The following is a 27331-nucleotide window of genomic DNA, read 5'->3' on the forward strand; positions in this document are numbered from 1 at the left end:
AAGGTTTATATTATCTCCTTTATATTTTAGACTTTAAGGCCACTCCTTAGAATAAGGATATAGTAGCGTTATAGTCTATATTCTAGATCTAAATAAATTAGTCTAGAAGAACTTTAATAGTAAGAGTTATAGTTAAGAGTTAGAGGTAACTCATAACTAATAAATAAGTCTTACTAATAGCTAGCTAGTAGATTAGCTTAGTACTAACTAGAAAGGTATATAAAGAGGCCTCCTAGCCCTCTAGAATAGCTTTTTCTTTAGTAGTAATTCTTTATTTTATCTAATAGATTATTAACTAATTCTTATTAAAGAATTAGTACTCTTCCTCTATATATTTCTTATAACTAAGTATATAACAATTTAGTCTATATTATTATCTATTAGGTAGCCTTTAGAAAACAGTCTAAGGTTATTTAGTTATAGTAATATAAATTAAAAGGGTCTACTCCCCTTCCTTATACCTCTTATTTAATAGGGAAGTACCTCTCTATTATATAAGCTAATAGACTAGATATTAGGTTATATAGCTCTACCTACTATACTCTACCTTAGTATTTTTATTATCTAGGCACATATAAGTCCTATATAATAAAGGATTAGGCTAGGTATATATAACTATCTTTAGGGGTTATTATTTATTACTACTCATTAAGTACTATATCTAGATACCTAGAACTATTAGTTAAGCACTAAGCAGCCTTAGTAATTGCCTAATTAGGATTACCTAAAGCATACCGTTATAAGGGGTAATAGTAGTAGTAGTACCTTATAATCTAGGAGTAGTAGTAGCGCCTTATATTCTAGGTATTCTAGTTTAGGTATTAGCTCTTAGGTATAACTACTAGGAGGAGGGTTAAGTAGAGGAGTATAGAGATTAGTATTTAATATATAGTTTATTAAGGTTTAGTAATAGTACTAAGTATTACTTAGAATAGTAAGAGATTTAAAGTATAGTTACTATATTATAGAACTATTAGCTATTAAGGGTAAGGAGTATAGTTACTATAGATATAAGCTATTAACTCTAGAAGGGCTAGAGGGCTATAGATTATAAGAGCTAATATTAGAGAGGAGCTATTAGGTAGCTATAGAAGTAAGACTATAAGCTAGCAACTCTAATAATATAGTAGGAGTAATTATATAAGTAAATAATTAAAGAGGGCTTATAACCTAATAAATACTAGGTATAGTAGTAGTCTAGAAGGAGTAGAATTAATTATATTATATATATAAGTAGAGGACACGCGTATAGTAATAAAGTTATCATTACTAGGGACGCATACCGCACACATGCCTGACTAACTAACTACAGACTAGCTGCGCACAACTCACCTGTAGAGGCACTCCATCACTTCGCCATGCTCACGGCCCTGCAGTCTCCTGGTTGGCGGATGTCTGACAAGATGTGATGCGAATGGGTAGACTCTGAGGTAGTGAGCCATGGCCTGGTCGAGACATAATGGGCTGGAAATTGAGGGACTTGATGTTGATTGTGTGGGAACGACCAACTACATGGATAGAATGGGGTTGCCCGCTCTCGCCTCCATGGCCATCACCATCCTCTTTCTCCCCTCTCATTATTTCGCCATCCACCAACCGACCCTCAGCAATCCCAATCCCTCCACCTCGGTCCTTCGAGAACGACTAAAACATCCTGCACCGGCCGGCGCGACGCTTCGCGGTATCCCTCCCTCGCTTGCGCATCAATAGCGCAATTCGATAATGTTGCGGATGACTTTCAAGCCGCCGGAAATGGTGATGAAAAGACCTTCCATGCCCATGTCGCCGCGGACAATTATGCGGCGCAAGTAGTCCAAGCGTTCGAGAAAGGTATCCATGATTGCAAGCAAGACCTCGCGAATCTCTTCATTCTCCGTGGCGACGGCACCCTGGTCACCACGCATCCCCGCGGTAGGGTGCGTATTGGCTGCGAAAGAGAGTAAGCAGGGAAAACGGGTGGCTGGCTGGATGGGTTCTGATGTCCACTGACCGTTGTCGAAAGTGCGGCGAGAGTCTGCTGGGTTCCTCATGCCGTTGACTCTCTCGGCATACCCGCCGGGCTCGTAACGGGCAGGCATGATTGGTCGATTGAAGGATTGTTGGTCGAGTAATGGGGGGAAGATGCAGAGGAAAGATTGAGGGAGTGGATGGCCATCAGCTCAAGAGAGGGCGCCTTTTTACTCCACGCGGCCTGGCCGACACATGGTCTGGGATAGGGTGAGAAAGAAGGGGGGAGAGAGAGAGGGTACCTCATGCAATCGATGATGGCCAGCAAACGGAAGACATGGATCGACCCAAATACGCACACCCGGCCAAATTCGCCGTCGTTTGGTTTGTCTTGGTTTGGATCTCCCTTTGCAGTCGGCGAAACACCCACCCACCTACCAGGTACCTGTTGGCTGGCTGCTATCCGCCATGTCATACGACGGTGATGGCGACGAGGAGTGGCGGCTCGTTTGCGTGGCCGGATAGACAAGTCAACCGCCACGCCGCAGAGGTTCGCCCTACGTACAAAAATGAGCGAAACATGACAACATGTTCCATTGGCTGGCGAGCGTCATGAGGGATTGCGTTGGCCATTTGTCCGCCACGTCCTTTTCTTGCAGCAACGCTCTCTCGTACACAATCAACCTCGGCCCGGAAAGCTGCACTCGGGGTGCCTCTCTGGTGTAACCAGCGCTCCGTTATCGCGCCGTGGATCTGCTGGGTACCGGATCGACGGCACACAGGGATGTGGAAACAGTCTGGCTACACTTCCTGGCAATATGGCAACCCCGCGTTTGTAGCGGACCCGTCTCCCTGCATCTACGGAACAGCGCTTTTTTTGACACCCGACGTTCTGCGCGGCGGCGGAACTCCAAGACCATCATACGTCTCAATTCTCCAGGCACCACAAATTCTCCCAAGGCGCAATAGAGACGTCATCACCGTGGTGGATAGGCGCGGAAGGGCAGGCAGTCCTTCGTTCGTTATTAGCTCCGTCAACGTTGCGGTACAGTCGCCTTGCCTGTCAAGACATTTTTTGAGTCCATTGTCTGGCAATAATTCATGGCCACTAGGTCGGATCGTCATCGATCAGGGGGCCATCTCACCTCTCGGTCGAATTTCCTTTGTCCAAGGTCGCGCGAGCATGCATGCAGTAACAGTGCCAGTGCGCCTGTATCTTTCATTTCGGAACGCTGCTGCGAGTACGAGTCGCTGGGCTTCTCTAAGGTAATTCGAAGCCACCTTGACCCTCGTGGAGGGGAGGACTCGAGCGAGTTGAAGGTGTCGTGGTCCAGCAGACCAAGACTTTGTTGTGGCTTTTGCCCCAGAGAGCAGGTTACGTTGTGGAACATATGCGTCTGCTTCTGGTAGTAGTAGCAACTTCACATCATGTCTTTGAGTTCGGCTTGTCATGCTTGTATCATTTTTTTTTACTGAAGGGAGGGAAAAAAAAAGAAAAAGAAAGAAAAACAGAAAACAGAAAACAGAAAAAACGACGAGGACAAAAAAAAACAAAAGCAAAAAACAACGACGACGACCAAAAACAAATGAAAAGAAAAACGACAAAACAACAAAAACACACTATCCACACACACAAACACAACATCCTAACCTAACGTCGGCGGCGCCGGCTCGCCGCCTCCATCACCGCCCGCATGCTCGCGCCGGCCCTCTCGCTCAGGCCGTCCCTCTCCCACTCTCTCTCCTCCTCCACCACCTCCTCCACCACCGGCCTTGCCCTCGGCGTCCGTGGCGCAGGCGCACCGCTCCTCCTGGCGCTTTCTAGCGCCGCCGCCACGGTGGCGCGCGTGCGCGCGGACAAGTCCTCTTCGTCGTCCTCATCGTCGTCATCGTCGTCCTCCGCCGCTCCACCACCACCACGACGACCACCACGCGCCACCTCCCCTTCTCCTCCCTCGTTCTCCTCCTCCTCCTCCTCCACAAACAACAGGGAGCGGGCGGGACGCTGGTGGCGACGGCGCGGCGCACCACGAATCCCAGATGGTGGCGTGCAAGGAATGATGGGGGCAGGGGCTACATGTACATTACGAGCAAGCGGTTAGTACAGATACTCTACTCCATCTTACTGTCTATCAGGCGGGAGAAGACAAACCGCGAGAGGGTGTTTCTGGGGCCCGCCGGCCCAGCGGCGTGACGGCGACGGCGGCGACGGCAGCGGCAGGGGGAGCGGCGGCCGCAGAAGGAGAAAAAGAAGAAGAAGAAGGGGGAGGGAGAGGGAGAGGAGGGAGGACGAATTTGGGCGGCGGGGCGTCGGCGGCGGCGGCGGCGGCGTTGCGGAGGGTTGCGGCCTTGCCGCGCCGCATCGGACCGCGGGAGAAGAGGCCGAGCGGCGGAGACGACGGGGAGGGCTGGCGGCGCGGCGTCTCGGGGGGAGGGCAGGGTGGGAACGGCATTGTGTTCTACTGGCTACTGGTTAACTACCGGCCGATCGGCTAGCGGGATGGTGGGATGGCGAGATGGCGGGATGGTGGCGGGATGGCTTACTGCTTGCTTGTTTGCTTGCTTGCTTGCTTGCTTGCTTGCTTGCTGGCTTGCTGGCTTGCTGGCTTGCTGGCTGGCTGGCTGGCTGGCTGACTGACTGACTGACTGACTGACTGACTGACTGACTGGCTGGCTGGCTGGCTGGCTGGCTGGCTGGCTGGTTGGTTGGTCGGTTGGTTGGTCGAGAGATCAATCCATCAGTCGAAAGAGAGACAACACGGGAGTCCTCCAAACTGCTACTTCTCTACAACCTTTGTTGCCAGACCAACAACAGGTAGAACATGGCAGCCGACACTCACTGCCTTTTCTCAACACAAATCAGTCTGAATCTCGAGAAAACCCAAGCAAAGGAAACGTTTCTTTTGGGAATGTTCCTACCAATGTGCTCTAGCTTTTATCGTTCATTCTACTTGCGCGACGAAGGCTATGCATGTTCTTCCTCCTCTTTTGACTTCTCGTCGTGCTGCTCACGTGGCTTTGTGGGCTAGCCTTATCCCGCCATGCTTCGCGCCTTCCTAGTCTAGCCGGTGCCACGCGCACGAAACACGAGGGGGACGGGGGAGAGGACGGCTTAACTTACCGGCACAAGAATAGCCACACGATGACTTCCATTACACTGCTGTTGGTGGCTTAGGCCAAGACAAGCCAAGTACCTGGACAGGACTAACAGACTGATTGTCTTCCGGAAGACGAGCGCGCCATGGTAACCATGCGGAAACAAGATGTCGCTGCCGCTGACGACGAGCAAGGGGAGCGCGAGGACCGTGTTGGCCTCGACCGTATGTAGCAGCAGCAGCAGTAGTAGTCAGGGGCGTTCCCGCCGGCGGGAAGGGCATCTGCGACGACATTACCTGGCTAAATTTGCCGTCAACCGGTCCTCAGCCCACTGCAGCAACCCACTAGAACGACTTCGGCGGATCGCTTACTTACCAGGCCATCTGCCCCTCATCCTCAGTCTGCGTGTGGTTTGCGCATCTCAGAGGAGCAGGATAGGCGATGCGGCGGTGGGCCATTGTTAAAGTCCAAGCCGCCGTGACGTGCGTAGGTCATCAAAGCGGGAAACCCTCGTTGGGAGCACAAATCCGGCGCGGGAATTACTTTTTACGAGCGAATTGAGGACCCGAGTAGCGCTCGAGATGGAAGGTACCGCGAAAGGAGGGATACCAAGGGGTGATTGACGACCCGGTAATACTAATTGACACGAAGCGTCAATAACCAAGGCGAGGTACATATTAGGGGGGAGATGGTGCGGCACGGACGATGTGCCCGATATGGACAACAGAAGGGGAAGAAGGGCCAGTGACTGGAAAGGAAGATAGAGCGTGAAGATGCAGCCGAGATATGAGCTGTGTCATAAAAACGGGCACGACGGAGGCAATCGACGCGCGAGACTAAGAGTCTAAGCAGGCTTTGGGCTGTGCAAAAGTCTGGCCACGGGAAAGAGCATTCCTTTTTCTTTGGGCGTCGCCGGTGTGAACAGTTACAGACCAAAGAAGAAACGATGCGACGGCAGCCAGACTCAGCACGACCACAGCGGCGGCCATGCATGAAAACGCCGGGGTGGGGCGTACTTCTCTGACGAGACACCTGGCTGGCGACTGATAAGCTGGCGAATGAGGAGCCAAAATGCAGAGAGAGAGGATAGTTGTGTAGAGACGCCCTCTCGCGGAAGGCTAGGTAGCTTGCCGCTGCCAGTAATCACAGACGTCGAGAATCCCGCCGGCGGGATTCTGAGCCAGCCCTCAGGCAGTCGACGTCGTCTTTTTCTTTGCCCGCCGGCCGCGGCATAAATATGTCATCGTCATCATCCGGCTCAATGTCGACATTGTCCGTTTCCAGCGTCGGCAGTGACTCCTGTGTGGTGGCTCAACCATTCCGTTAGCAGGACGCGTGGCCCCCAGCTCAACCTCCCTTGTCTCTCACGTCGAGCATCAGTACGAGTTTAGACTCGCATCGCCGGGTACACAGAGGCAGCAAAGGAGGCACGCGCAGGTGTGGTTTTCGGTCCACGCGTTTATTTGACGAGAGCGCAGCGGAAAGGCGCCCGGTGCTTGACAGGGAGGGAGCCTGGGAAATGTCTTCAAAAGTTGACATGGATTGGACACTGCCGGTCGCCGACTTGATGCACACACGCCTTTGAAAGGCCAAGCTCCGTTGTTGAAATGTCCGTGTTTTGCGCGTTGAGCCCGGATTTGCTGATCCGCCTGCATGCATGCATGGTGTCGAGTTGTGGGCGGAACCAAGGTCATTTGGATCCCAGAGCCTGCTTGACAAGCATCCCCTCCATGGTATTGCATTGGCGTCGGGTTTCCTCGAGCGCTGCGTCGTCGTCGACTTTGGGTTTCGGCGAGACAGGACTGCGCCCGCGAGAACCGGAAACAAGGACGGGGCTGGCTGTAGACTGGTTGATGTGGACCATGAAGGCGGTGATGACGGTGGACGCGGCAAATCGGTGTACATGACGCTGGTGGGCGTGTGGTGGCGTGGCCGTAGACCATGGTTGGTGACGGAGGAAAATGGCGAAAATGATGGGGTTTGTCGAGGGTGCGGGGCTGCATTGCATCATCTTCTTCGTCAGGTCATCGCTTTTGCACGTAGAAATTTGGCCGGTGCATCTGGGAAGAAGAAGACAAAGAAAACAATTATGGGTATGCATGGGGATGAGTCAAGTCACGCTCACATTGGATCGCAAAATTGGGTCAAGAAGGAGAAGAGTGCATTTGTATCTTGAATTTGTTGGCCCCCGAATCCTTCTGATCCAGCCACAGCCTTGAAACCTCGGACGCGAGAAAGTACACATCCACGATCGCCGGCGCTCATCAGGGTGTTTGTGGTAAATGCGCTCCTGCTCCTCGTCGTCCTGCGAGGCCCAAGGAAAGGCGGGGCCCCCGACGTTGAACATTCCGGTAGCGCTGATGAAGCCATCGCTGCTGCGGCGCTGTTGAGAGGATTAGCACCAAGGCGCGACGGTGGTGGATTTGCGAGCTTACCATCAAAATGTACGACGAAAGGCTGAAGATGCCGGAACCGTTGAGGTCCTTGGGCAACGGCACGCGCAGATGGGCGTAGTCGAACAGATCCGTCACTTCTGGCTGCTTGGAAGGGCCGGCGACCTGGCCCGACTTGACTTGAAGGTTTGTTTGGCCGAGGCGTCGTCGCTCGACGAGAATGTCGACTATGAGTGGAGAGTTAGCTCAGGGTGCGACGCGCGACGCGTGCAGGAGACCAACGTACGGGCGGGAGTGTGCTCTGGGAGGATGAGCGGGTTCCGCTGGTTGGGGACAGGAGGGCGCGGACGAGAGAAGTCGGCGTGCACATTGGGTGCCGAGGCCACATCGGATTTGGGAGGGTGAAGTGGAGTGGAGTGGAGTGGAATGGAGGAGAAAAGGCCGCCGGCGGGCGGCGGGGGCCTCTTTATACTGTGTGGGTTCTGCCCGGCCCGTGATTCTGCCGCGCTCGCCTATTGCCCAGGCACTGCCCTAGCGACCGCCCTTGCCGCCGGCGCAGGCTCCATTCCCGCTGGCGAGTTTGGCCATTACCGCTGGCGAGTATGATTCCCGCCAGCGAGTTTGGCTTTCCCGCCGGCGAGAATGGCCATTCCCGCTGGCGAGTATGATTTCCGCCAGCGAGTTTGGCTTTCCCGCCGGCGAGTTTGGCTTTCCCGCTGGCGACTATGATTCCCGCCAGCGGGTATTCTCTTTGGCGCGCGCAGCGGCATTTTGCGCATAACTTCCGACGCCCACCGGGAGAGGGTTTCTTGCCGCCGCCGGCTTTACTTGGCTACCTTACTTGCTTGGGGTCACGTCAACACTGCATGTAGCATCCTCAACAAGTGTTTGTACTGCATCACAGCCTGCGCCATGGCCCTCCCTACCAAGCACTCCGTAATCGTCTTGAAGCCGAGCCTCTCGTTGGCATAGTCCTTAGGAGTCCATGTTTGGTACGACTGTCGCTCCGCAGGCCGCTCCTTGATGTATTTGATGCGCCTAGTGACCATCTTATCTGTACACCCGACCTACTCTGCCATCGCCGCGTAGGGTAGGCCTTGCTCCTTGAGCTCTATCATCAGCGCTGCGTCCTCAAATTTCAACTTGCTGACCAGGGCCTTCTTGGCCGAGACTGGGTCCCACCCGGCCCTCTGAGTCAAGCTGACAAACTCAGTGGCGAATTCTCCAAGCGGGCGGCTGTCTTGCTGCATGAACTCGAGCTTGGTTCGAGCCGCGTGGAGCTTGTCGCGATTGTTGAGAAATTTGTCGAGACATTGGACAGCTTCAGTAGATGACTTGAGGACAGCGGCGGTCGCTGTACGTAGAGAGTCAAGGTGCATTGCGTCGTCTGTGACGCAGGGCGGGAGGACCTGAGGGCGAGGACCGGGGTTTTGAGCAGAGCAAGGCGAGCTGGAAGACCTGAGCGGCGGCGCGAGGTCCTCGTGTGGTTGAGGTGACCGCGGCGCTCAGCGGCGAGAACGAACGAATCAAACCGTTGCAACGAGCGCAGCCTCGTCTGTATGCACTCCTGAATCCATTGCGACGTCAGTCCTCGCTACATGTTGCCCCAACCCCCCCCGCGGTGGCCTCATTCGCTTCGCCACTTCATCCCGTCCTGTCCGGCGCTCTAACAACTCGGGCCCCATCTTCTTGGTCCACACCATGAGCCGGCCTCCAGACTCAAGTTGGTGCAGCATCTGCTTTAGATGTACAGTGCACAATCAAGGCGCCCCCGTGGCGCCTAGTACGCGCTCCGGCACCAAAGACTTTTACATCTTGGCTCCATTTGCGTGGAAATTTTCCGAGCTTGTGCTGGTTTAGGAGAATGACCACCCACGCCCTAACCTGATCACTATCATCTACCATCTTCTTTTTAGCAGGATGCCAACAGAGAGCCTTGAATCTGCCATTCTAGTAATACTCGCGGGAGCACAAGGTTGAAAAAAGATGGTTAGAGGGCGGTCGGCGTCAGAGATGGGACTTTGCGGATTGCGCATGACATGATCGTTGAGATGATAAAGGATGGGCTAGCTTGTTAGATTAGGATAGAGGGTAGGCTTCGTGGCGGCGTTGAGGTTGTGCGGCTTTAACTGCTTGTCGGCCTGTAGATGGTGGGCGACGTACTTTCTTGGTCTTTTGCGCGCCAAGTCAGCCACAATGTCGTCGTAGAAGATTGATTCCTTGAAGCACTCGCTCACCGAGACTTGTTCCACTGCGCAATAAGAGGGAGTCGCCCGAATGCTCCCGCGGTGTAGCGTTCTCACCCTCTACCCATCTTCCAGCACTCAAAACCGGTTCAACACGAGCGGAATGTCATGTCCGTCATCTTAATACCCACCACCACCAGCAGCACTACAACCACCACACTGCCTCATCCTGCGCCATCAGTCTACACGCATGACCTTTTCCGTTTCTGCAAGCTCCCGCTGCCGCTCCTCAACCTGCCGTCCAGCCGAGTCGAGCCTGCGGACGGCCAGCGCACGCGCCCTCGCGAGTCCCCGTCGCAGCTCCCCGACCGCGCCGACCTGTCGGCCTGCCAGGCTTGCCTCTTCACGCGTGCTCTTGACGCGAGCGCGGAGTTGGTGCTCGAGTTGTGAATCCCTGCCAGTGCAGGCCTCCAACTTCTTCAGCGCCTCGTCCTGGCGCGCCGCGTCCTGGGTCGAATCGTCACGTCGGCCTTGCCATGCTGCCAGCGCCCAAGATGCGCGCGCGTCCAACGCCTAAGCCAGATCCTTGACCTCGTGCAGATCTTCGACGTAGAGGATGGCATGCGCGACGCGGTCGAGCTTCTCCTTGCGAAGTTGTGCGGCCACGGTCCTTTCGCCGACATCGCGTACCAGTGCCAAAACTTCCGTGGGCGACAGCGTAGACAGCCGACCGGGCTCCGACTCTTCTTCTTGGAGCTCATCGCCGTCGACGTCGCCATCGTCTTTGAGCAGACAGAATAGCACTCGCTGCCACAGGCGCGTGTTGAGTGTCGATGGGAGGGATTGGTCTGCACAGAGAAAGAGACAGACAACGGCCACGAAGATGCCGCAGTCGACGCTGTTGAGCTGGGACGGACAAAGTCTCTCCGACAGTCATCTTCTGCCTTGTTCGCTCTGCGTCCAATTTGGCTGTTTGTCCAGGAACACGTCAAGCAGGCTGTCGACGGTCGCATTCGACCTGCCACCAGCAATCGAGTCCCAGTGTTCCTTGCGAACCTGGTCATCAGCGTCGCGGATGCACCTGACAAGCGTCCAATGCCCATGCTGGTGGAGTGGCCCGAGGAGTGTATTTTCCTTCTCATTCGCGCGCATGACGTGTCGGAGAGGAATTGGATTCGTGAAGGAGGACGAGTTGATCGCCCGCCACTCGGGTCTCGTAGAGACGGCCAGTTCGACGACTCTGTCAACCACGGAGCTGTGGAGCATCTGGCCGTTGACCAACTGCTCGCAAGCCTTGGCGTTGATCGGCATTGCTCCATCTTCTGACGTCTCAAGTACAGCAGCTTTGCCCTTGGCCTTGTTCCGTGTGGGGGTCGGTGACGGAGGGGCTGAGTTTCCGCGACGAGGCGAGCTTTAGAGGACAGTTTTTGATTGAAACGTCTGCTGCGTTGTTTTGGACGGATAAAGACCCATCTTTGTCCCGACATTTGCTTCGTACCGTGCCATCTTTGGTGTCAACAAGGCGCTGGAGTCGCCGGGCACAAACGAGGCAGACGAGTCGCGTCGGCGACGTTTGGGAGGCGGAACGGGGACATCTGGCTCGTTTTGGTCATCGAGCAATGACTCGGCGAGGTTGCCGTCTAGATTATCATCGGTTCCGCTGCCGCCGTAGTTGTCTTCGAAGTAGTCGTCGTCGTCGCTGAAGTCGTTGTCGCCGCCGAAGTCGTCGGGAACCTCACGATCCGCACTTTGGCCGCGCCCGCCTTTGATTGAGGGCGACGGATGCGCTTCAGGTTCGGTTTCGGCCTTGGCCTTTTTCAAGGCGTTTTGCGCGTCTTGCGGAACACATACACGCTTGCGACTGGCACCACCGGCCGTCTTGGAGGCCTGCCATGAGGTGCGCTTCTCGCGCAGACGTGTCAAGCTCTCATCAAAGTTGTGGAGAGCGCTGAGTTTGATGACGGCGTGGAAGAAGTCCTTGGATGTGGTTTGCCCAAAAGCGTCTTCAAGGTCCTTCAAGCTCACGTTCCAGGCGACGGTCAAGCGCTGCTTCAAGCGTGCAATGTTGGCGGCGTGCTGGCGCGACAGCCCGATGACTTCGAGCGTTGTCTTTTCGACGTGCTTGTTGAAGTCCCCGTTGCCTGGGTATGCTCTCTTCAGATCCTGGTATTGGCCGTTGAGAAGTTGGCGCTGCGTAGATGCATCGTCGTTGAGGTTGTTGATGCGGCCTTGGAAGCCGTCGCTAAGAATGGTTGTGTCCAGTACATGCAAATCGTCAACTGCTCCTCGTTGTCCTCCAAGCCAGTGAAGACATGCTGACCTGCAGGTTTGTTTGGGCGAGGCGTCGTCGCTCGACAAGAATGTCGACTGTACAATGTCAGCTCGCGGTCGGCAATGCGACGCGTGCAAGGGTCTACGTACGGGCAGGAGTGTGCTCGGGGAGGATGAGTGAATTGAGCCGGGAAAGCGGTTGAGTGCTGCCTCGACATGCCCATCAAGTCGCTTTGCGTGTACCGATCCCTCTTCTGCGCGTCCTCAACGAGCTTGCGCCAGAACTCGTCCCTGGGTAGACTCTGCGAGTTGCCCAGCACCCACAGCGAGCTCTTTGCACACGTGAGACCGACGTTCATGCGGCGAACGCTGGTCGGGAAGGACGCAGGGTACGCGGGTCAGCAAGGACGCGGGTTTCGCAGGTCAGGAAGTACGGGGGTTTGGACCATGATGTTGGCAGTGGGATGGAGTCGAGGCGTGCGCAGCAGGCAGTCGGGTCAGTGTGGATGTCGCTGTGGAATGGATGGTTGGGGGGACAGCAGAGAGAGAAGAGAGGCGGACGCGACACGAGACGACGCAAAGTGTCCAGAAGGTTTTGTAGTCCTGTGCGAGGAGAAGGAGGAGGAGAGGGAGAGTCAGCGGCCTCTGTTAGTAACTACAGTACCATTACCGCTGGCGAGTACGATTTCCGCCAGCGAGAAAGGACATTGCCGCTGGCGGGTATGGCCATTCCCGCTGGCGAGTATGCCGGTCACATGAGCGAGAAAGCCATACCCGCCGGCGAGTATGGCCATTCCCGCTGGCGAGTATGCCGGTCACGTGAGCGAAAGCCATACCCGCCGGCGAGTATGGCCATTCCCGCTGGCGAGTATGCCGGTCACATGAGCGAGAAAGCCATACCCACCGGCGAGTATGGCCATTCCCGCTGGCGAGTATGCCGGTCACGTGAGCGAAAGCCATACCCGCCGGCGAGTATGGCCATTCCCGCTGGCGAGTATGCCGGTCACGTGAGCGAAAGCCATACCCGCCGGCGAGTATGATTCCTGCTGGCGAGTATGCCGGTCACGTGAGCGAGAAAGCCATACTCGCTGGCGAGTGTGATTCCCGCTGGCGAGTATGGACGTTATGTAAGCGGGTATTGTATTCGGCGCGCGCAGCGGCACTTTACGCACAGCTTCCGACGCCAACCGAGAGAGGGTAAGGTTGGTTGCTTCCCGCCGGTGAGCATCTTCAGCCTTCGACCGGCGGCGTCGCTGAGGATTGACGACACGTCAGCAAGAGATGACCTCGTATGTCTTCATCGCTATGCGGGGCATGCAGTGTGCAGCAACCGCTGATGCGACAAAAACACCTTCCACCCGATCGGCGGACCGTGTGGTGGTGCCTTGCCGGCGGAGCTACAACAGTGCAGCGAACGAGAGGAGCACGGCCGGTAGAAGGGCTGAAAAGGATGATTTGCGCGTCGATTGCCAACGCTGGGAGTCAGCATTATTGCCACAGAGCAGACGGGAAGCTATCAAGGTGCGATGATGCATGCCGTGCAGGGTTTCCAGGTGCAGTGGTGCTGGTCGCGTGGTGGAGGGAAGGGAGGGATATTGATTCTGCCACCGCCTTGCTTACTCTACACACGCACCCGACGCGTCGCGTCGCGCCTACCACCTCACGCGTCTCCCCTACATCGGCATCGACGGACTCCAGTCGGTCTCCCTGTCTCCGCCGTCACGTCCCCTCCCGTCGTCATCTCGACTCGCGGCATCCCCCTCTCTTCCCACCGCTTCGCTCCTCCTGAGATTGGACGCCCAGCAACGACCTCATCGCCCAACGACCTCATCGCCGACCCGAAACTCACAATGGAACCACCCGAATCCAACATTTCAGCCGCCGCCGCCGCCGCCGCCGCCGCCTTGGAAGCCACCTCACATGCCGATATGCTGCAGCAGCTGAGGACGCGCCAGACGCAGCGCCTGGCCCGCGAGCTGGCACAGTGATTGCCCTCGAGCACCTCAAGTCAGCAATCCTGCGGACATCGTGGCCTTACTCCCATGTCCACCACCTTCAACTTCTCCAGCGGACCCAGCTCCTCGGCTGCCAACTCGCCCTCGCGACCCGCCTTTTCCCCCATCACCCCACCCTCTACTCAGGCCCCGCCTCATCCTCTCGCCGCATCGTCAGCCGCACCTCGTTCGCCTAACAGGCTGAGGGATGATGGAAGATGGAATCACAAAATGGGCTCTCGGCGGGCGACAGAGCGCAATCGCTCCGGCGCAATACAGGTTACAACTGGCGCGTGCCATGGGTCCGTCTCCCGACTCGGCCTTTCAAAGTCGGTGGAGACTCGATCCTTTTCCCACACGACCCTGTTCTTCATCAGCCCCGTCTGTGAAAAGGCGTCGCCACACGTTGTGAATCGCGTTCTGGCAGGGCCATGGATCTAGCAATTGCAACAGTTTGGAGAGGGCTCGCTCGCGCGACGAACGCGGTGGGGGCAGCGGTGTCGTTGGAGCAGCGCGTCTTGTCTGTCTTGGTAGAGCCGGGAGGAGCGGTCGAAAATTCCAGCTGTTCAGGCGCCGAATGACGTGCACTGTCACCAAAAGTTGAGAGTTGTGGTATTCAATCCAGTCCTGCCGGCGAGAGGCCGGCGTCTCTCTTCAATAACCTGCGGCTAGGACGCAAGCAAGACGAGTAGCAGTGAGGTAGGGCCGGACTTCCGGCGGCGTGGCGAGTATGTACATTCATAAACCTCGTCCTCTCGCTCACGCTGAACCGCCGGCCATGGCTGGCAGCGTCCTCGTGCCAGGCGACTACGCCGAACTCTCGCCAACGACCTTGAGCGAAGCCCAATTCCGCGCTTTCCACTCCCTCCACCGCGCTCTTCGCCAGCAACATGGCCTGGCCGGAGCGCGCTACATCATTTTTGCGTCGCTTGCTGCAGCTGGGATGCTGCTGAGTAATCTCCGCGGTCACTAGCAAGCGCGGGTCGGGGCTCCCTGGCGACAGCGAGGAGAGGAGGGGAACAGTACGACGGGTGAATTGGACTTGGACGTCACAGCAAACTTGAGAACAAACAACAGAAGGAAGTCCTGGCGGGGAAAAGCAAGGCGGCGCGCGCGGTCTCGCAAGATGGTATTGGGGATTGAAAGCGTTGGCCGTCGTAGCGGCCAAGGCGTAAACGCAGCGATCCTCGCACCAGCAACACCACCCTCGTCAACTCTCTTCTTCTTCTTCCTCCCCATGCTCCCTTGCCACCATGGCCACCGTTCTACAACACCAGAGCCGATGCCGCCATCCACGACCTACGACTCAGGACCTACCAGTACCTGCAAGAGATGCACAAGGAGGAGCTTCACGCGCTGGCGCCGTTGCGCGAGTCGTACTCCCATAGCAGACGCACGCGGGCACGCGGCAACCGAGTCACACGTCGACAGACTTGAGGCACTACCGGTATTCTGAGTCGGGCCGTGCGCCTGCAGCCAGGACCGGTAGGCTCTTTTAGCGGCAGTAGAGGTTGACCGCACGGGCAAAGACGCTAGGAGTGCCGGGTATAGTACCGCTGCGGCAACTGCAATTGAGAGATATGGATGAGCTTGAGTTGATGGTTGCGGACACGTCTGTGAGGGCCGAGTACATGGGGCTGGTGACGCTGAAACAGGTACAGGTGCGAGTAGAGCGGCGTGGTTCGGTGCTTGCTGAGAGGTATGAGTGTAGTGCAGAGTGGACGCTCACAACCAGGCCCGGGATCGTCCATTCCCTGGTCAGCCGCGAAGCTGCTTACATGACGGTCTGCCGTTGCGCCAGAAAGCTGCACCCACATGTCTAGAAGCGCCGCCTCGCTTTACCAACTAGGCACCCCCATTGACCAGCACACAGGGTGACAAGCAGGGCAATGCAACCTCTACCGCGATTGACCACGCGCCTTTGTACAGGAGGGTCTTGGAGCCAGTCTTGTTCCACGAGTCCAGACACCACTTTTCGCATGCCACATCTGGCCGTCACCGTCTTCAAACTCGTAGTCGCAGTAGACGGCGTTCTTCTTCGCCGGCTTCTTCGAAGAGCAGGAGGGTATTGGAGCCAGACTTGTTCCACGAGCCCAGACACCACTTCGCATGCCACATCTGGTCGTCACCGTCTTTGAGCTCATAGCCTTGGTAGACGGCGTTCTTATTTGCCGGCTTCTTTGCTGTCTGGGCGGCCGTCGTCTTGATCTTTATCTGCACCGAAACAGCCGGCGTCTCTGTCCTCCTTGCTCGCGTCTCGCGGTAGCCCACAAAATGGCGGCCGGTCGAGCCTGCGTTGCGACAGGGAAAACAGGCGTCCGGCTGCGGTAGGCCTCCAAGCTGTAGAGCGGCGGCCGGGCCTCGTCAAAGTCAACGCAGCTCATGAGCACGGGGAATTGCTGGTGGGGGAAGTCAATCAGCATATTGCAGATCCGCTTAGCCATGCGACCTCTAACTTGCTACAATATGGGTGACCTTGCTATTGCGCAGCGGCGTTCGCCAACCAAAAAGGCGGTGCCCGGCAGCGGCGGCGCAAGCCCGACCTGCCTCTCACCGTAAGCGTCGGGGAGCACTGTCGGACGGCAGTGAAGGACTCGTCGCCACGGCGCAAAGTCGCAGCAGCGCGTCCATTACATCGGCTCTGGTTGGGCGCGGGGTTGCCGCCCTTGGGGACGCGTCGGTCGTGGGCACAAGGCGACTAAGACGGCTATGGTCCTGCCTGGTCGTCAAGTAGTGGAGTAGGGGTGCCCAGGGCTGCGACTGGCAAGTCCGTGTGAGCCGTCGAGCTGTTAACCTCCGGTGCCGGCGAAAGGGTGCCCGCAGTCGGGCTGGCAGAGTAGAAGGAGGAACAGTGGCGACGGTGGTCGAGCTGGCAGCGCTGTAGGAGCAGGCCGGGCTACACGAGTGGTGAAGGTTAGCATTTCCCGTTGTTTGGCTTGGTCATGTCTGCGTACCTAGGGCGGCCAAGCGGCAGTGAGAGTGCATCAGCTCGATCTCGTCGCGGAGCTCTGGTGCGAGGGTGCTGAGCAAACGTGTCGCCAGACGTACCGGCCGCCCAGTGAACCGCATTTGGCATCACATGGCGTATGCATACCGGGTGGAGGCCATCATGCTCTGCCAGAAGAGGTCAGACGAGGGTCGAGGTCGAGCTTGAGCGTGGGCGTCGCAAGAGATGAAATACTATCGGTCGCGTCCACCAAGGCGCGGGCCAGCGGGGACAGGAGTTTGGAGGTGAAATTCTCCGCGCCAGCCAGGCAAACACGGGGCAGCGGCTGCATCTCCAGCACCAGAAAACGCGTACGCGACGCGCGCGGGCCGGGGTGGTTATGGTTATCCCTGTACCCTCACAGCTCATAAGGTGGGTGTTCGGTCTGGGGCGAGTCTGGCAGGGAGATGGAAGGCAGGCGGTGCGGCAGTTGACTCTGGCGACGCGTAGCTGGACCAATGCCACGGTGATGTTCCATCATGACGGCAGTGCGGGCGCGAGAAGGCGCTCGTCTTGACCCGTCCCCCTCTCCCTCTCGGTTTGGTTGCTTCTCATCCTCTGCGCGCATCAAGTCATGTTTGTTGCCATCTTCTAGAGCCTCCTCAGTGCGCCGCACCCACTTTTGTACCCAGCTACCCGTTATTTCTGCGATGGCGGTGGCGGCGGCGGCGGCTGGCAGGAGTTGCTGGGCCGGGATGGGAGATGTCGAGGCCGTATGAACTGGGCATGTCTGGGGCAATGCCGCCAAAGTGCCGTGAGATGTACGGGAGCGAGGGAGCGGAGCCGGACATGTCGGCCCAGTACAGAGAGAGGCGATTCGTCACTCTGGTGGTACATGCAAGTTAGCGGAGTGGTGGTACGGGGCAGAAGAAGAGGGCTGGGCAGTGTTGTTGCAGTGAGCTCACCACTGAGAAAGCCGAAAGAACCAGAAGCGCGAGTCCTTGAAATTCCCTGGAGTATTGGTGCCGTGGGTGGTTGTGATGTGATGGCGGGACGGTGCCTGCGGTGGTGTTGACCTGGAGGGAAGCAAGCGGAAATGACGTCAGCGTCAACCACTCAGGTCAGGTCCGGGTCCCGTCCCGGTCCAGTCCAACTTCGTCTCTCTCGCTTTCATTTCTCCATCCACCACCTCGAGTCTTGCCCTCGCCTTCGGCCGAAGCCTCTCCATCATGACCGCCCTTATCCACGCCCTTCTCCCTTGAACCTTTGTCAAACCTCGCTAGCGGCTCATTCCTATCATCATTGGCAGGGTACGTTGTACGCCCCTCTCTCTCTCTCCCAATTCATCCGCAAGCTGATAGCGACTGAGGGCCGCATGACCATGGGCAGCACCGTGTCGTCTGTCAGCCTCGAGTCGCTGTGCCGCGCGGCCATGTTCGTCAAGCAGCAGCTGCCCTCGCCGCCGCAGTCATGTCCCCCGTCGCAACAACAACAACAACAACCCTACGGTACCAGCCGCTTGCGCTGCGACCCGCTCATTTTTCTGCCCTTGAAATTTGGCGCGCCGATAGCCGCAAGAATGGATCTTGTCGTCATCCCTGTCAACCAGCCGGCGTTGTAGGCTTTCAACTTCGCGGCGCTGCTTCCGAATCGTCTGCCCCCCTGCGACCCGGTTCCTCCAACAAATGCTGCTACGCCGCCCAGTGTCTGGTGTTCCGGGCCTCCGCGTCTTCTCTGTTGCAGTTGAAGGCTCTGCGCGTCGACTGCGGCTGCGTTTGCCGAGTGTCCGCTTATTGGCCGCGGCAGCGCGGGCGTTGGCGCCAGGTCGCCGCCTTCGCCGAGGTCGGGGCCTTCAGGAATAAGGAAGAGACGGGATAAAATACGACAGAGGCAAGCCTACCAAGCGCGCGAGATGGACAGCATCGTCGCATGGAGACATGTTGCACGGCCGGTGCTGCTGTGAGTGGGGGCCAAGACGGCGGAGAGGACTGCTGCCGTCATCAAGAAAAAGGTAGGTTTCCATTTGACGCGCCGAGTGCGAATTATGGGTAGCCCGGGATAAATTCCAGTTAACGCGACAGCCGAGGCCGGTGCTCATGGTTGTTTTTGTTTGGTCATTAATTTTCCACAGTTTCTTTTCCTGATTTCCCTTGCTTTTTTTTACGATGATGCATCAGCGCACGACCCTCCAAGTCCCCAAAAACATCGTTGCCATGGGTCTCAACTGTGCACCTTTCAGAGGGTCTTTGAGGAAGGCCTTCTTGTGCCACCCGACCGCTAGCAAGCCTCAGAGTCAATTTGTCGCACGAAAAACACTCGCGTTGACACAATTCTGTCGACATCATCAATCCCTGACTACCCTTGAATTTGACAACTTTACGATGCATCTTCTTGATCGACGGACCGACCCGCTTCGAAATTAGCCGGCTGCTACTCCCCGCTCCCCGTTGTGTATAACACCAAAAGAAACGGCAGAGTTGTGAGCGCGCAAGAATAGAAGTGGATAGACGGCCCACCAGCGGAGAGGAAGCATGAAACAAGGCGATTAATCGCATGAAATGTGCTTCTCCGTCAAATGGCGACGGGCATACGTGTGCTCTGCCGTGGCTCGACCGCTACAAGTATTTAGACACGGAACTGTGCAGCTAACCTGGTAAGTTTTCCATGTCCTCATCCCCTCTCTACAATGTCATCTTCTCCTGACCACCAAAACTTCATGCAGCGCCGTCCGTGGCAAGGCCAGACGATGAAGCGCCGCCGCATCGTCCTCTCAGACTCGGACTCAATGTCTGATTACAGTCCACCATCAAAAAGCGCCAGCGCCAGCGCCAGCAGCAGCGACGACGATGAGTTCAAAGCCAGCGCCGATTCGCCCAGCCCCGTGGCGGTGGATGACAGCAGCGACGACGACGAGTTCAAATTCAGCGCCGATTCACCCAGCCCGATGGTGGGGCATGAAAGCAGCGACATGGCTTCGCTCCCTGATATGCAACAACTAGAACAACGCCCAGGAGCCCTACCACAGCACCACTTCCCTGCGCGTCGCACCCACGTCGAGGGCCACCGCCGCACCGTCCACAGGCGTGAGAAGCTTTTCGCGTGCGTGTGCGGCAAAAAGTACACGCGCGACAAAAACATGAAGCGACACCAGCGAGCCACGCACTGCGCGACCGCGGCCACGGCCACGGCCACGTCCAGCAAAAACTCAATCACGGCGTACATGAGCAGCGCCGGCAACAGCGGCAAAAATGCTGCCGTCTCACCGCGCAGCGCTCAAAAGCAGGAGGAAGAGAATGAGAAGAAGAAGGAAGAGGAGGAGTCGTCTGTCAATCAAGGCACCAGCGCCGCTATACTCGGCAAAACCCTACTCGACGCCATTGCCAAAGCCCTCGCCGAAGACAGCAACGAAGATGTCAAACCGAACCTTAGGAGGAACGTAAAACGGACGACGAGGAATAGGTAGGAAAACATTAGGGGGTTGGGATTAGACGGCTTCAGCGTAATGCATTAATTTTGAAACCAAAATCTAGATAAATCAAGAAGCGCATTTCTCTCCGCTTGATGCACCTACTACATAACTGGCACACGCTTAGATACGCACCAGACAACAGACGATGACAGAGCTTCTATTGACACTGTTACCAAAGTTCGGGAAAACAATGAGCTCTCCACAGTACCTTGTTGCCCACCTAAGCACTGCGTATTCCCTAGGCTACCGCTGATTACTTGAGCGATTCTGCCTCAGACGTCAGCGTCGAGCATGCCCGCAATCAGCCGCCGCCAGAAGAGGAAGACCTCGGTGCCATGTCTCTCGTGGAGACCATCATCTCCGACGACGACGACGACGCTGCTAGGTTCGTAGATGGATGTGTAGATGCCCGTCGACGCCAGCGGTAGCTCTCAAGCTAACCACTCACCATAGTAGATTTGCACGCCTCGCCCGACCGTAGCCCACGCGCTTCAACAACACCTGACCTAATGCTGCTGCTGCTACTCGACTTCAGCTTTCGCCGTCAGCCTGGCTGAGCTCTACCGACCTCTCGACGGATTGCCAAATTCATGCAGCCCGACAGCCGTTTGCTCGACATTGGTTGCTCCGGGAGACAATGGTTCCTAGTCTGAGTGGACTTCTGGCTTCACGCGCAAGACTTTACGATTCGCTAGCTCCCCCAACCGTCGAAAATGCCACGGACATGGCCCGCGCCATCGTAAGCAGCATAGACATATCTTGGGACGGGTGGCAGGTTGAGATGCTGGCACGTATGCATCAGACTAGGACAGACGACTGCAGCGTCTTCGTCATCATGTTTGCCATCCACATTCTTGCGCGCGCACCTCTCCCCACGAAACCAACGCGCTACTGGGGCGTTTGCTCTTCCAACACCACACGCCTTCCATGCGTCCTCCTTCCATCCAACAACATGTCTCGAGACAACACCACCCCCAGCAGCACCAGCATGGGCCGACCCGATCTTCACCGCTGTCTTCTTTGGCCAAGTACGCCCGAGAAGACGGTGGCATCGACAAAATCGACCTGGTGACGGGTGAGCTGGTTGAGGATCGTGGACACCTCCGCGACATTTAGGGCTATCCGACAGATGGCCCGCCAGGGCCTGGCCAACCAAAAGGCCTAATCACGGCTTCTCCATACTGCTTGGACCCGTGTACTCGCCCTCTCAACAGGAGCACCCGCTGCTCTCACGCTACCTTCAGGCCCACCCCCACACTACAAACCGCCCTCCCCCATCAAATCACCGTCCACCTCGTGGGGCCCTGACGAGTTTGACGCCGTCCATGCCGGAACCGTCTTTTGACGCATTCAAGGAGAAGAAAAAGCGCGGCGTGGACATGGCTTGAACGAGGACAATGGAGATTTGCACTGTCGCCGCAAATCATGACCGCGCGTGCCCGCATCCACCCTCTGCTTCCTTATCCTACCTCTCCCAGCACTACCGCCCGAAGAATGACCCAGTACCGCCTTTTCTATGAGGGTGGAAGTGGTGCCAGAGGATGAGGAGGACGCGGCGTCGCGATTCACCGAGTCGAAGTGGTAGAGGACAAAAAACTCCCAACTCGCCCAAACCGGCCGAGGGCCATGTCAACAAGTACTTGACAGCTCGCCATAAACGCCACACCGCGCTGCTCTGACAACACCATGAACAATACATGGAGCCGAGATTGAGGTCTCACCCGACAGTCACGACGTCCTTGGTCGTCACTTCTGCTTCTGGCAGGGCAGGCGCGACGGCAGTCACCCACACCCACACCACGCCCGACCGAACAAATTCATTCCTCCGACTCTACTCATCTCCATCTTCTCCTCTGCCCCTCTCGCTCAATCTCGCTCAATCTCGCTCCCAGCAGCGCCGCCTATGTCGATCAACCCTTCGCAACCCCTCCGTCCAACGACGCCAAAATGACGACCCAAGCCGCCGAAATCGGCCACGACTGGGTTACGGTATCATACGAGGAGCAACACGACATCATCCTCGAACAATGTACGGATGAGTTCATCGCCCGAGCAACCGACACGTCACTGCAGTCATTGGCGCTTGAAGCAGCAGTCGCGTTGAGTGACGCCGTTCGAGGCCTCGCCATGTCGATTGCCGGCTGGCTGGACGGCCTCAGGACTGCCCGTGTACCCACCCCAGAAGAGGCACATTGTCCCTGCTAGTCGCATGGGCCAGAATGCCGAAAGTTTTGCTTGATCCAAGAGCATCAGGACAAGATTGCCAACGGAACGTAGATACGGACACAGACTACCAGTAAGCAGAGCTGGCTTACTCCCCACATCCCTGGCTCACTCTTGACACTGGCTAACGCTCCAAGGCAGTTTTATCGCCGAATTCCACGCGCCAAACACGTCGCCATTATTCCCCGCCGCCTTTAAATACCGCATATCGCCAGCGCAACACTACCACAATCATCTCTACGGCTCTTTTCAGAGGACACAAAAGTGGTAGGACGTTTTCAAGATGGGCTGATTTGTTCCAATTTGCCAAACGAGAGCAATGTTTTCAAACGGGCGATGCCACATTCAACATTGAGATTCGCAGAACTATTTTCACACGGTCTCCAGTCATCATCAGGCATACTTTGAAGCGAGGGATGCATGTACAGGATTCGGCACACATCTTGCAGCGCGGAATCATGCATGGCATGAGGTGGCTCATCATCTTCATCTGCCCTTGTCTGGGTCCTCCTCCGCTGTGCCGACTGCATTCCTGCATACCCTCCGTCTGGAACACGACATGATGCTGCTCATGCAACGGCCACCATGGCCATGCTGCTCTTGATGCTGCGTGTCGCGTCTTCAACGCCAATGAGAAGGGCCATGCTGCTACTGACTTGACCCAGACCAACAAATGCACCATCAGCCGGCAAAGCTCAATCCATCCTCTCCTAGGTACATACTGGCTGAATGAGGCCCACTGACTGATGAAACGCGCGTACAGTCGGTGAGCAGCCAGCCCATAAGAAGTGGACCCAGTCCGAATCGCAACGTGGGAACACGGCGATGACCCCTTTTCCTCCGTGAACACAGCAGGGAGTGTGCATGTTGACAACTCGGCAAAGTCTCCTTGCATGCTGTTCCTGGTCTCTCGTGCAGCTGCAGCTGCGTCTCTTCATGCAGCGTCTCCCCTTGCATACAGACATTACAGACGTTTCTGCTGAAAATGCATGCAGTGGAACCCGACCGTCTGTGAATCACAACAGCGACAGCACTCAAGAGCCCACCATGTCCATGCCTTAATCGCCTCCTGTCATCGATTATCCTTCTCACAAGCCTTGAAACAATCATGAAGGGTCACCAGTCGCCATTAAGACCAAGCCACCAACGCCGGGACCAGCATACACAGCCTTCTGACGACGCTGGCCGCCTGCCTTCACATGGCGCCAAATCACTGAGTCTCTTGTCACCTTCGGCGTCTCTCTCCCCAGCAAATGGTCCGACGCCCAAGCCAGCACAATCTTTAAACAGCGCAAGCGCGGTCCGCAACAACCAGGAGCCACGCCGGCCACCCCCTCAAGCGACGAGCCACGGTCAGAGTCGAGGCTTCATCGAGCTCTCCGAATGCGGTGCCATGGTGCATCTGCAGCCCCGCCGGCGGCGCCGTGAAAGCACCGACTACACAGGCAGCATGGACACGAGCGGCGGCGGCGGTGGCGGCGGCGAGCAGTGGACCACGCAAACCGACGCGGACACCGACGACGTGCTCCTGGCCGCCGAGCTGATGGAGATGGAAATGCAATTGCACGGGCATGAAGTATCTGCTGCCATGGTTGCCACGGGAAGGGGCACGGGCGGCTACGTCGACGTGTACTGTACGGGCACGGTCTAGGTGCAAGTATTGCCAGTGGAGGATGGACACCTGGACTTGACCCGTTGTTCCTATCAGCCGGCACACGCACGTCGGGCAGCCTATGGCGGCACGTTTTCTGGGGTTTCCTGTCGCGGGCACTGCGAGTGGAGTGGAATGGATCCTTGAGTTTCCTGAATATCTACAACATTGGCCATGTTTACTCGTCCCTTCTCCACGTGATACCTTGCGCTGTTCTCCGTCTCGTCGTCTTGCTTCGCACCGCAGCGCTATTGCTTCCGCCGCCACAGCCAGAGCCCTCGACCGTCAGAAGTAGGTCAGTCACCCAACGAGGTAGCGGCGGGGGTCAGGTCAGGCCCCAACCAGACGATGATAAACGACAAACAATTTTGAGTGTGTGGTGCTACAAGAGGCAGCGTTGTTGACACAAGAGAAGGGCGTAGGCACGGCGCGCGTCGCGCTCTCCGCGCATAACCTCCGACCTCGCCAACCATCCCATCCACAGAGTTTTGCCTGCCGTGTCACGATGCAAGTCTGGATGCGGCATTGGTAACGCGCCGTTGCGTTTCTGGCTTGTGGTGGAGCGGGCAGCAGAGCTAAGAGTGTAGTTGTACCGAGGGAAGAAGCGGACACTGACGCTCTCAAATGGCATCTTTTCCATTCGACTACAACGAAACCATGATACCAAACTAAGCATCCGTAATAAAGAGGAGGAACGAAGAGGAAAGGGAGGAAAAGAAGACAAAACAAAGGAAACCCTCTCCCCCCCTTGCCCGACCGACGCTGAATTACCTCATCCTCACCCTCCACAATCGTCCACCTCTTCCGCATATGCCTCTGCCTCTGCTCTGCCTCTGCCTCATCACTGCAGGTGTCTCAATCTCGCCAACAACGTCACCAAAAACTCCATGTACTCGTGTATGGCTCTGATGACGGTGCGCTGCTGCATGGCGACGAGGCGCGTGATCACGAGGCCGCCGCGGCCGCCGGTGCGGCAGTACCAGGCCGTCAGGGCTTCAAGATCGTGTATGGCGCGGCCGTAGGCGTCTCCCGAGGTGGTGACGAAAGGCCGAGGCAGCGTTTCTCCTTCTTCTGTGTGGTCTTCTTGGCGAGAAGAAAAAATGATAGGAGGGTAGAGGGCGGCGGCGGCCGCAATAGCAGCACGAGCAGCAGAAAGACCTTCATCACCATTATTATTGTTGTTGTTGTTGTTGTCGTCGTCGTTCGTGTTGGGTGCGGCCGTGGCGGGCTCGGTCTGCGAAACGGGCGTCGGGAGAGCGCCAGCAGCACCAGAAGCACCCGTGTCAGCGACTACGGTCGGGACTGACGCGCTTGGGACGGGCGTCTCTGCAAAAGCAGCGCGGTTGGCATTGCCGTTGTCTAAGGAGGAGGAGGCAGTAGGAGCAACAGCAACAGCAGGAGCAGGAGCAGCACCAGCACCAGCACCAGCACCAGCACCAGCACCAGCACCAGCACCAGCACCAGCAGCAGCACCCCGCGACCGACAAAAAGAAGCCAGAACTCCCCTACCCCCGACCTGCGCGTACTGCCCGAGCCCTCGACCCTTGACCCTCGACCCTCAACCCTCGACCCTCAACCCCTCGACGGCCGTCTTCCGAACTTCGCTCGCCAACGCGCACCTTGCAGCATGCGATAGACACCATACTTGTCAGGAAACGCTGGACGTGATGGGCACGCAGCTGCGCGGAGCGCTGTTTAAACGTCGCCATGGACGCAGCCGTGTGCTTCTTGCGCAAGGACATGGTTTGGTATAGGTCGACTAGGTGAGGGCCTGGTGAAATGCGTCCTGGGCGGAGGTGTTGGCCGTGGCATCAAAACTACTGAGCTCGTGTTCCTCGCTCTCTTTGTCTTCGCGCTGCTCCTCCTTGCCGTCGTCACTCCATGTGGCGCCAATCATGGGCTTGATGCTCCAGACCATGCGACGCGGTAGAGCTACTGCATTGAAACCCGAGGCAGAAGCGCGCTTGTCGTCCTTTTGCGCCTCAGAGACGGTGGCAAACTGTTCCACAACACCCAGCTGTTCTCTGAATTTGCGGTTGACGCGACGGCGGAGCGCACCGACTGTGGGCTTGTCATACACGTTGCTTTGACGACCAATTGAAAAGGGCGAAAAGACTCGCAGTCGTCCTTGTTCGACGCTCTGGAGAAGCTGTGGGTCTTGATCCATCGCCTCGTCTCCGTCGTGACGTGCGCATGGCCTTTTGCCTAAGTTTCCGGGGCGTGTGGCCAAGCCAAGGAAGGACTGCCCGAGATGAGATGATGTTACCAACATGCAGTCCACCGCTTTACATCCTCATTTGTGGGCCAAACTTGCCTCTTCGTGCATGCCTCGCGGATTCTGGCCCTCTCCGCCGGGAAAACGGGAAACAGGCGGTGGGCAAGATTGCGACAGACAAGGTAGGTCGGGCGTGTCCTTAGTATAAGCAAACCCACCCATGTCTCTGCGCGCTTTTGCTTGTCAAGTACGAGAATGTCGTGGATGAGCAGAGCACTCGTGTTGCTAAAGATTCCAGACCAGGAAGTGAATGGAATTGTTACTCAATCTCCTTGCCGTGCGTGGTTAGTGCCAGGATGGACTTTTCATCAGATCAGTACGACCCCGCGATCATCCCAGAATACATGTACCTGCAAATGTGGCTCGCCGGCAGCAGCCACGGCGGTCCGAGTATGTCTAAAGCACTCACATGCTCATGCTATCTAAACATAAGCAGTAGCAGTCTTGGCTATAGATGAACCTACACGCGCAATACCTCTTGCTACAGATAACCATATTCATCGTGACTCCACGCCGCTGGCGCCAGCCTCGACTACTGGTTCCGTGCACCGCCCTCGAGGACGAAGCACAACACCGAGTAGCCTTCACTTGGGCAGTCTACCTGTGGACTTGAGCATGAACCTGGTCGCTCCTCCTCACTCGCTCTCAGGCGCCAGTCAGGAGCCTTCTTTCCTCGTCTCCCGGCGCCAGGCGCCCAAGACTTCGAACCATGGTCCGACGGCAGCCGTCCAGAACGCTCGAGGCGGCGTCGACATGGCCGGGGCCGGCCCACAATACTCAGCGACGCGGCAGCAGAACGAGCTGGTAGATTGATTGATGGCCATTGGAGCTTCGTCCACCATGATGTTGCGCGATTCCCTACATTCGCATGTCCAGCCTCAATACCATTCTGCCAAGTTT

The 27331-nt window shown here is 56.7% G+C and overlaps 7 protein-coding genes across 7 annotated transcripts; 3 read left to right on the forward strand and 4 right to left on the reverse strand.

Annotated features, from left to right (window-relative positions):
• Positions 1-1703: 1703 nt before the first annotated feature.
• Positions 1704-2078, reverse strand: J3D65DRAFT_607214 (uncharacterized protein; the record flags this gene model as incomplete). Its single annotated transcript, XM_066798487.1, has 2 exons — positions 1704-1927; positions 1991-2078. 2 exons carry the CDS (start codon positions 2076-2078, stop codon positions 1704-1706), a joined length of 312 nt encoding a protein of 103 aa, XP_066651086.1.
• Positions 2079-6593: 4515 nt separating this feature from the next.
• J3D65DRAFT_681068 (uncharacterized protein) lies at positions 6594-8938 on the reverse strand. Its single transcript, XM_066803728.1, has 6 exons — positions 8508-8938; positions 8363-8474; positions 7723-7759; positions 7479-7663; positions 7293-7426; positions 6594-7073 (listed from the first exon to the last, which is right to left on the reverse strand). Exons 1-6 carry the CDS (start codon positions 8813-8815, stop codon positions 6734-6736), a joined length of 1116 nt encoding a protein of 371 aa, XP_066651087.1. The 5' UTR covers positions 8816-8938; the 3' UTR covers positions 6594-6733.
• Positions 8939-10195: 1257 nt separating this feature from the next.
• J3D65DRAFT_671920 (uncharacterized protein) lies at positions 10196-12252 on the reverse strand (the record flags this gene model as incomplete). Its single annotated transcript, XM_066803430.1, has 4 exons — positions 10196-10528; positions 10610-11033; positions 11121-11989; positions 12040-12252. 4 exons carry the CDS (start codon positions 12250-12252, stop codon positions 10196-10198), a joined length of 1839 nt encoding a protein of 612 aa, XP_066651088.1.
• Positions 12253-13174: 922 nt separating this feature from the next.
• On the forward strand, positions 13175-13881 carry J3D65DRAFT_607219 (uncharacterized protein; the record flags this gene model as incomplete). Its single annotated transcript, XM_066798488.1, has 2 exons — positions 13175-13414; positions 13438-13881. The coding sequence occupies 2 exons, from the start codon at positions 13175-13177 to the stop codon at positions 13879-13881; spliced, it is 684 nt and encodes a 227-aa protein (XP_066651089.1).
• A 3870-nt stretch (positions 13882-17751) lies between these two features.
• Positions 17752-18835, forward strand: J3D65DRAFT_146416 (uncharacterized protein). Its single transcript, XM_066794048.1, has 2 exons — positions 17752-18123; positions 18183-18835. Exons 1-2 carry the CDS (start codon positions 17910-17912, stop codon positions 18689-18691), a joined length of 723 nt encoding a protein of 240 aa, XP_066651090.1. The 5' UTR covers positions 17752-17909; the 3' UTR covers positions 18692-18835.
• A 528-nt stretch (positions 18836-19363) lies between these two features.
• Positions 19364-20330, forward strand: J3D65DRAFT_146418 (uncharacterized protein). The gene is made up of 2 exons (XM_066794049.1): positions 19364-19466; positions 19536-20330. Exon 2 carries the CDS (start codon positions 19560-19562, stop codon positions 20274-20276), a length of 717 nt encoding a protein of 238 aa, XP_066651091.1. The 5' UTR covers positions 19364-19466; positions 19536-19559; the 3' UTR covers positions 20277-20330.
• A 5290-nt stretch (positions 20331-25620) lies between these two features.
• On the reverse strand, positions 25621-26819 carry J3D65DRAFT_146575 (uncharacterized protein). The gene is made up of 2 exons (XM_066794050.1): positions 26471-26819; positions 25621-26398 (listed from the first exon to the last, which is right to left on the reverse strand). The coding sequence occupies exons 1-2, from the start codon at positions 26591-26593 to the stop codon at positions 25916-25918; spliced, it is 606 nt and encodes a 201-aa protein (XP_066651092.1). The 5' UTR covers positions 26594-26819; the 3' UTR covers positions 25621-25915.
• Between the last annotated feature and the right edge of the window lie 512 nt (positions 26820-27331).

This window comes from Phyllosticta citribraziliensis (genome assembly GCF_038025025.1).
Source record: "Phyllosticta citribraziliensis strain CPC 17464 chromosome Unknown J3D65scaffold_13, whole genome shotgun sequence".
NCBI lineage: Eukaryota > Fungi > Ascomycota > Dothideomycetes > Botryosphaeriales > Phyllostictaceae > Phyllosticta > Phyllosticta citribraziliensis.

Coding starts and splice junctions, on each gene's coding strand:
- J3D65DRAFT_681068 (XM_066803728.1), bottom strand. CDS start 8,815: ATGCACCTTGACTCTCTACGTACAGCGACCGCCGCTGTCCTCAAGTCA. Junction 7,760..8,362: donor AGACGATTACGGAGTGCTTG/GTAGGGAGGGCC, acceptor GTCCCCAACCAG/CGGAACCCGCTCATCCTCCC. Junction 7,427..7,478: donor TTTCGTCGTACATTTTGATG/GTAAGCTCGCAA, acceptor TCCTCTCAACAG/CGCCGCAGCAGCGATGGCTT.
- J3D65DRAFT_146416 (XM_066794048.1), top strand. CDS start 17,910: ATGACGTCAGCGTCAACCACTCAGGTCAGGTCCGGGTCCCGTCCCGGT. Junction 18,124..18,182: donor TTCCTATCATCATTGGCAGG/GTACGTTGTACG, acceptor ATAGCGACTGAG/GGCCGCATGACCATGGGCAG.
- J3D65DRAFT_146418 (XM_066794049.1), top strand. CDS start 19,560: ATGAAGCGCCGCCGCATCGTCCTCTCAGACTCGGACTCAATGTCTGAT.
- J3D65DRAFT_146575 (XM_066794050.1), bottom strand. CDS start 26,593: ATGGGTGGGTTTGCTTATACTAAGGACACGCCCGACCTACCTTGTCTG. Junction 26,399..26,470: donor CGCGAGGCATGCACGAAGAG/GCAAGTTTGGCC, acceptor CATCTCGGGCAG/TCCTTCCTTGGCTTGGCCAC.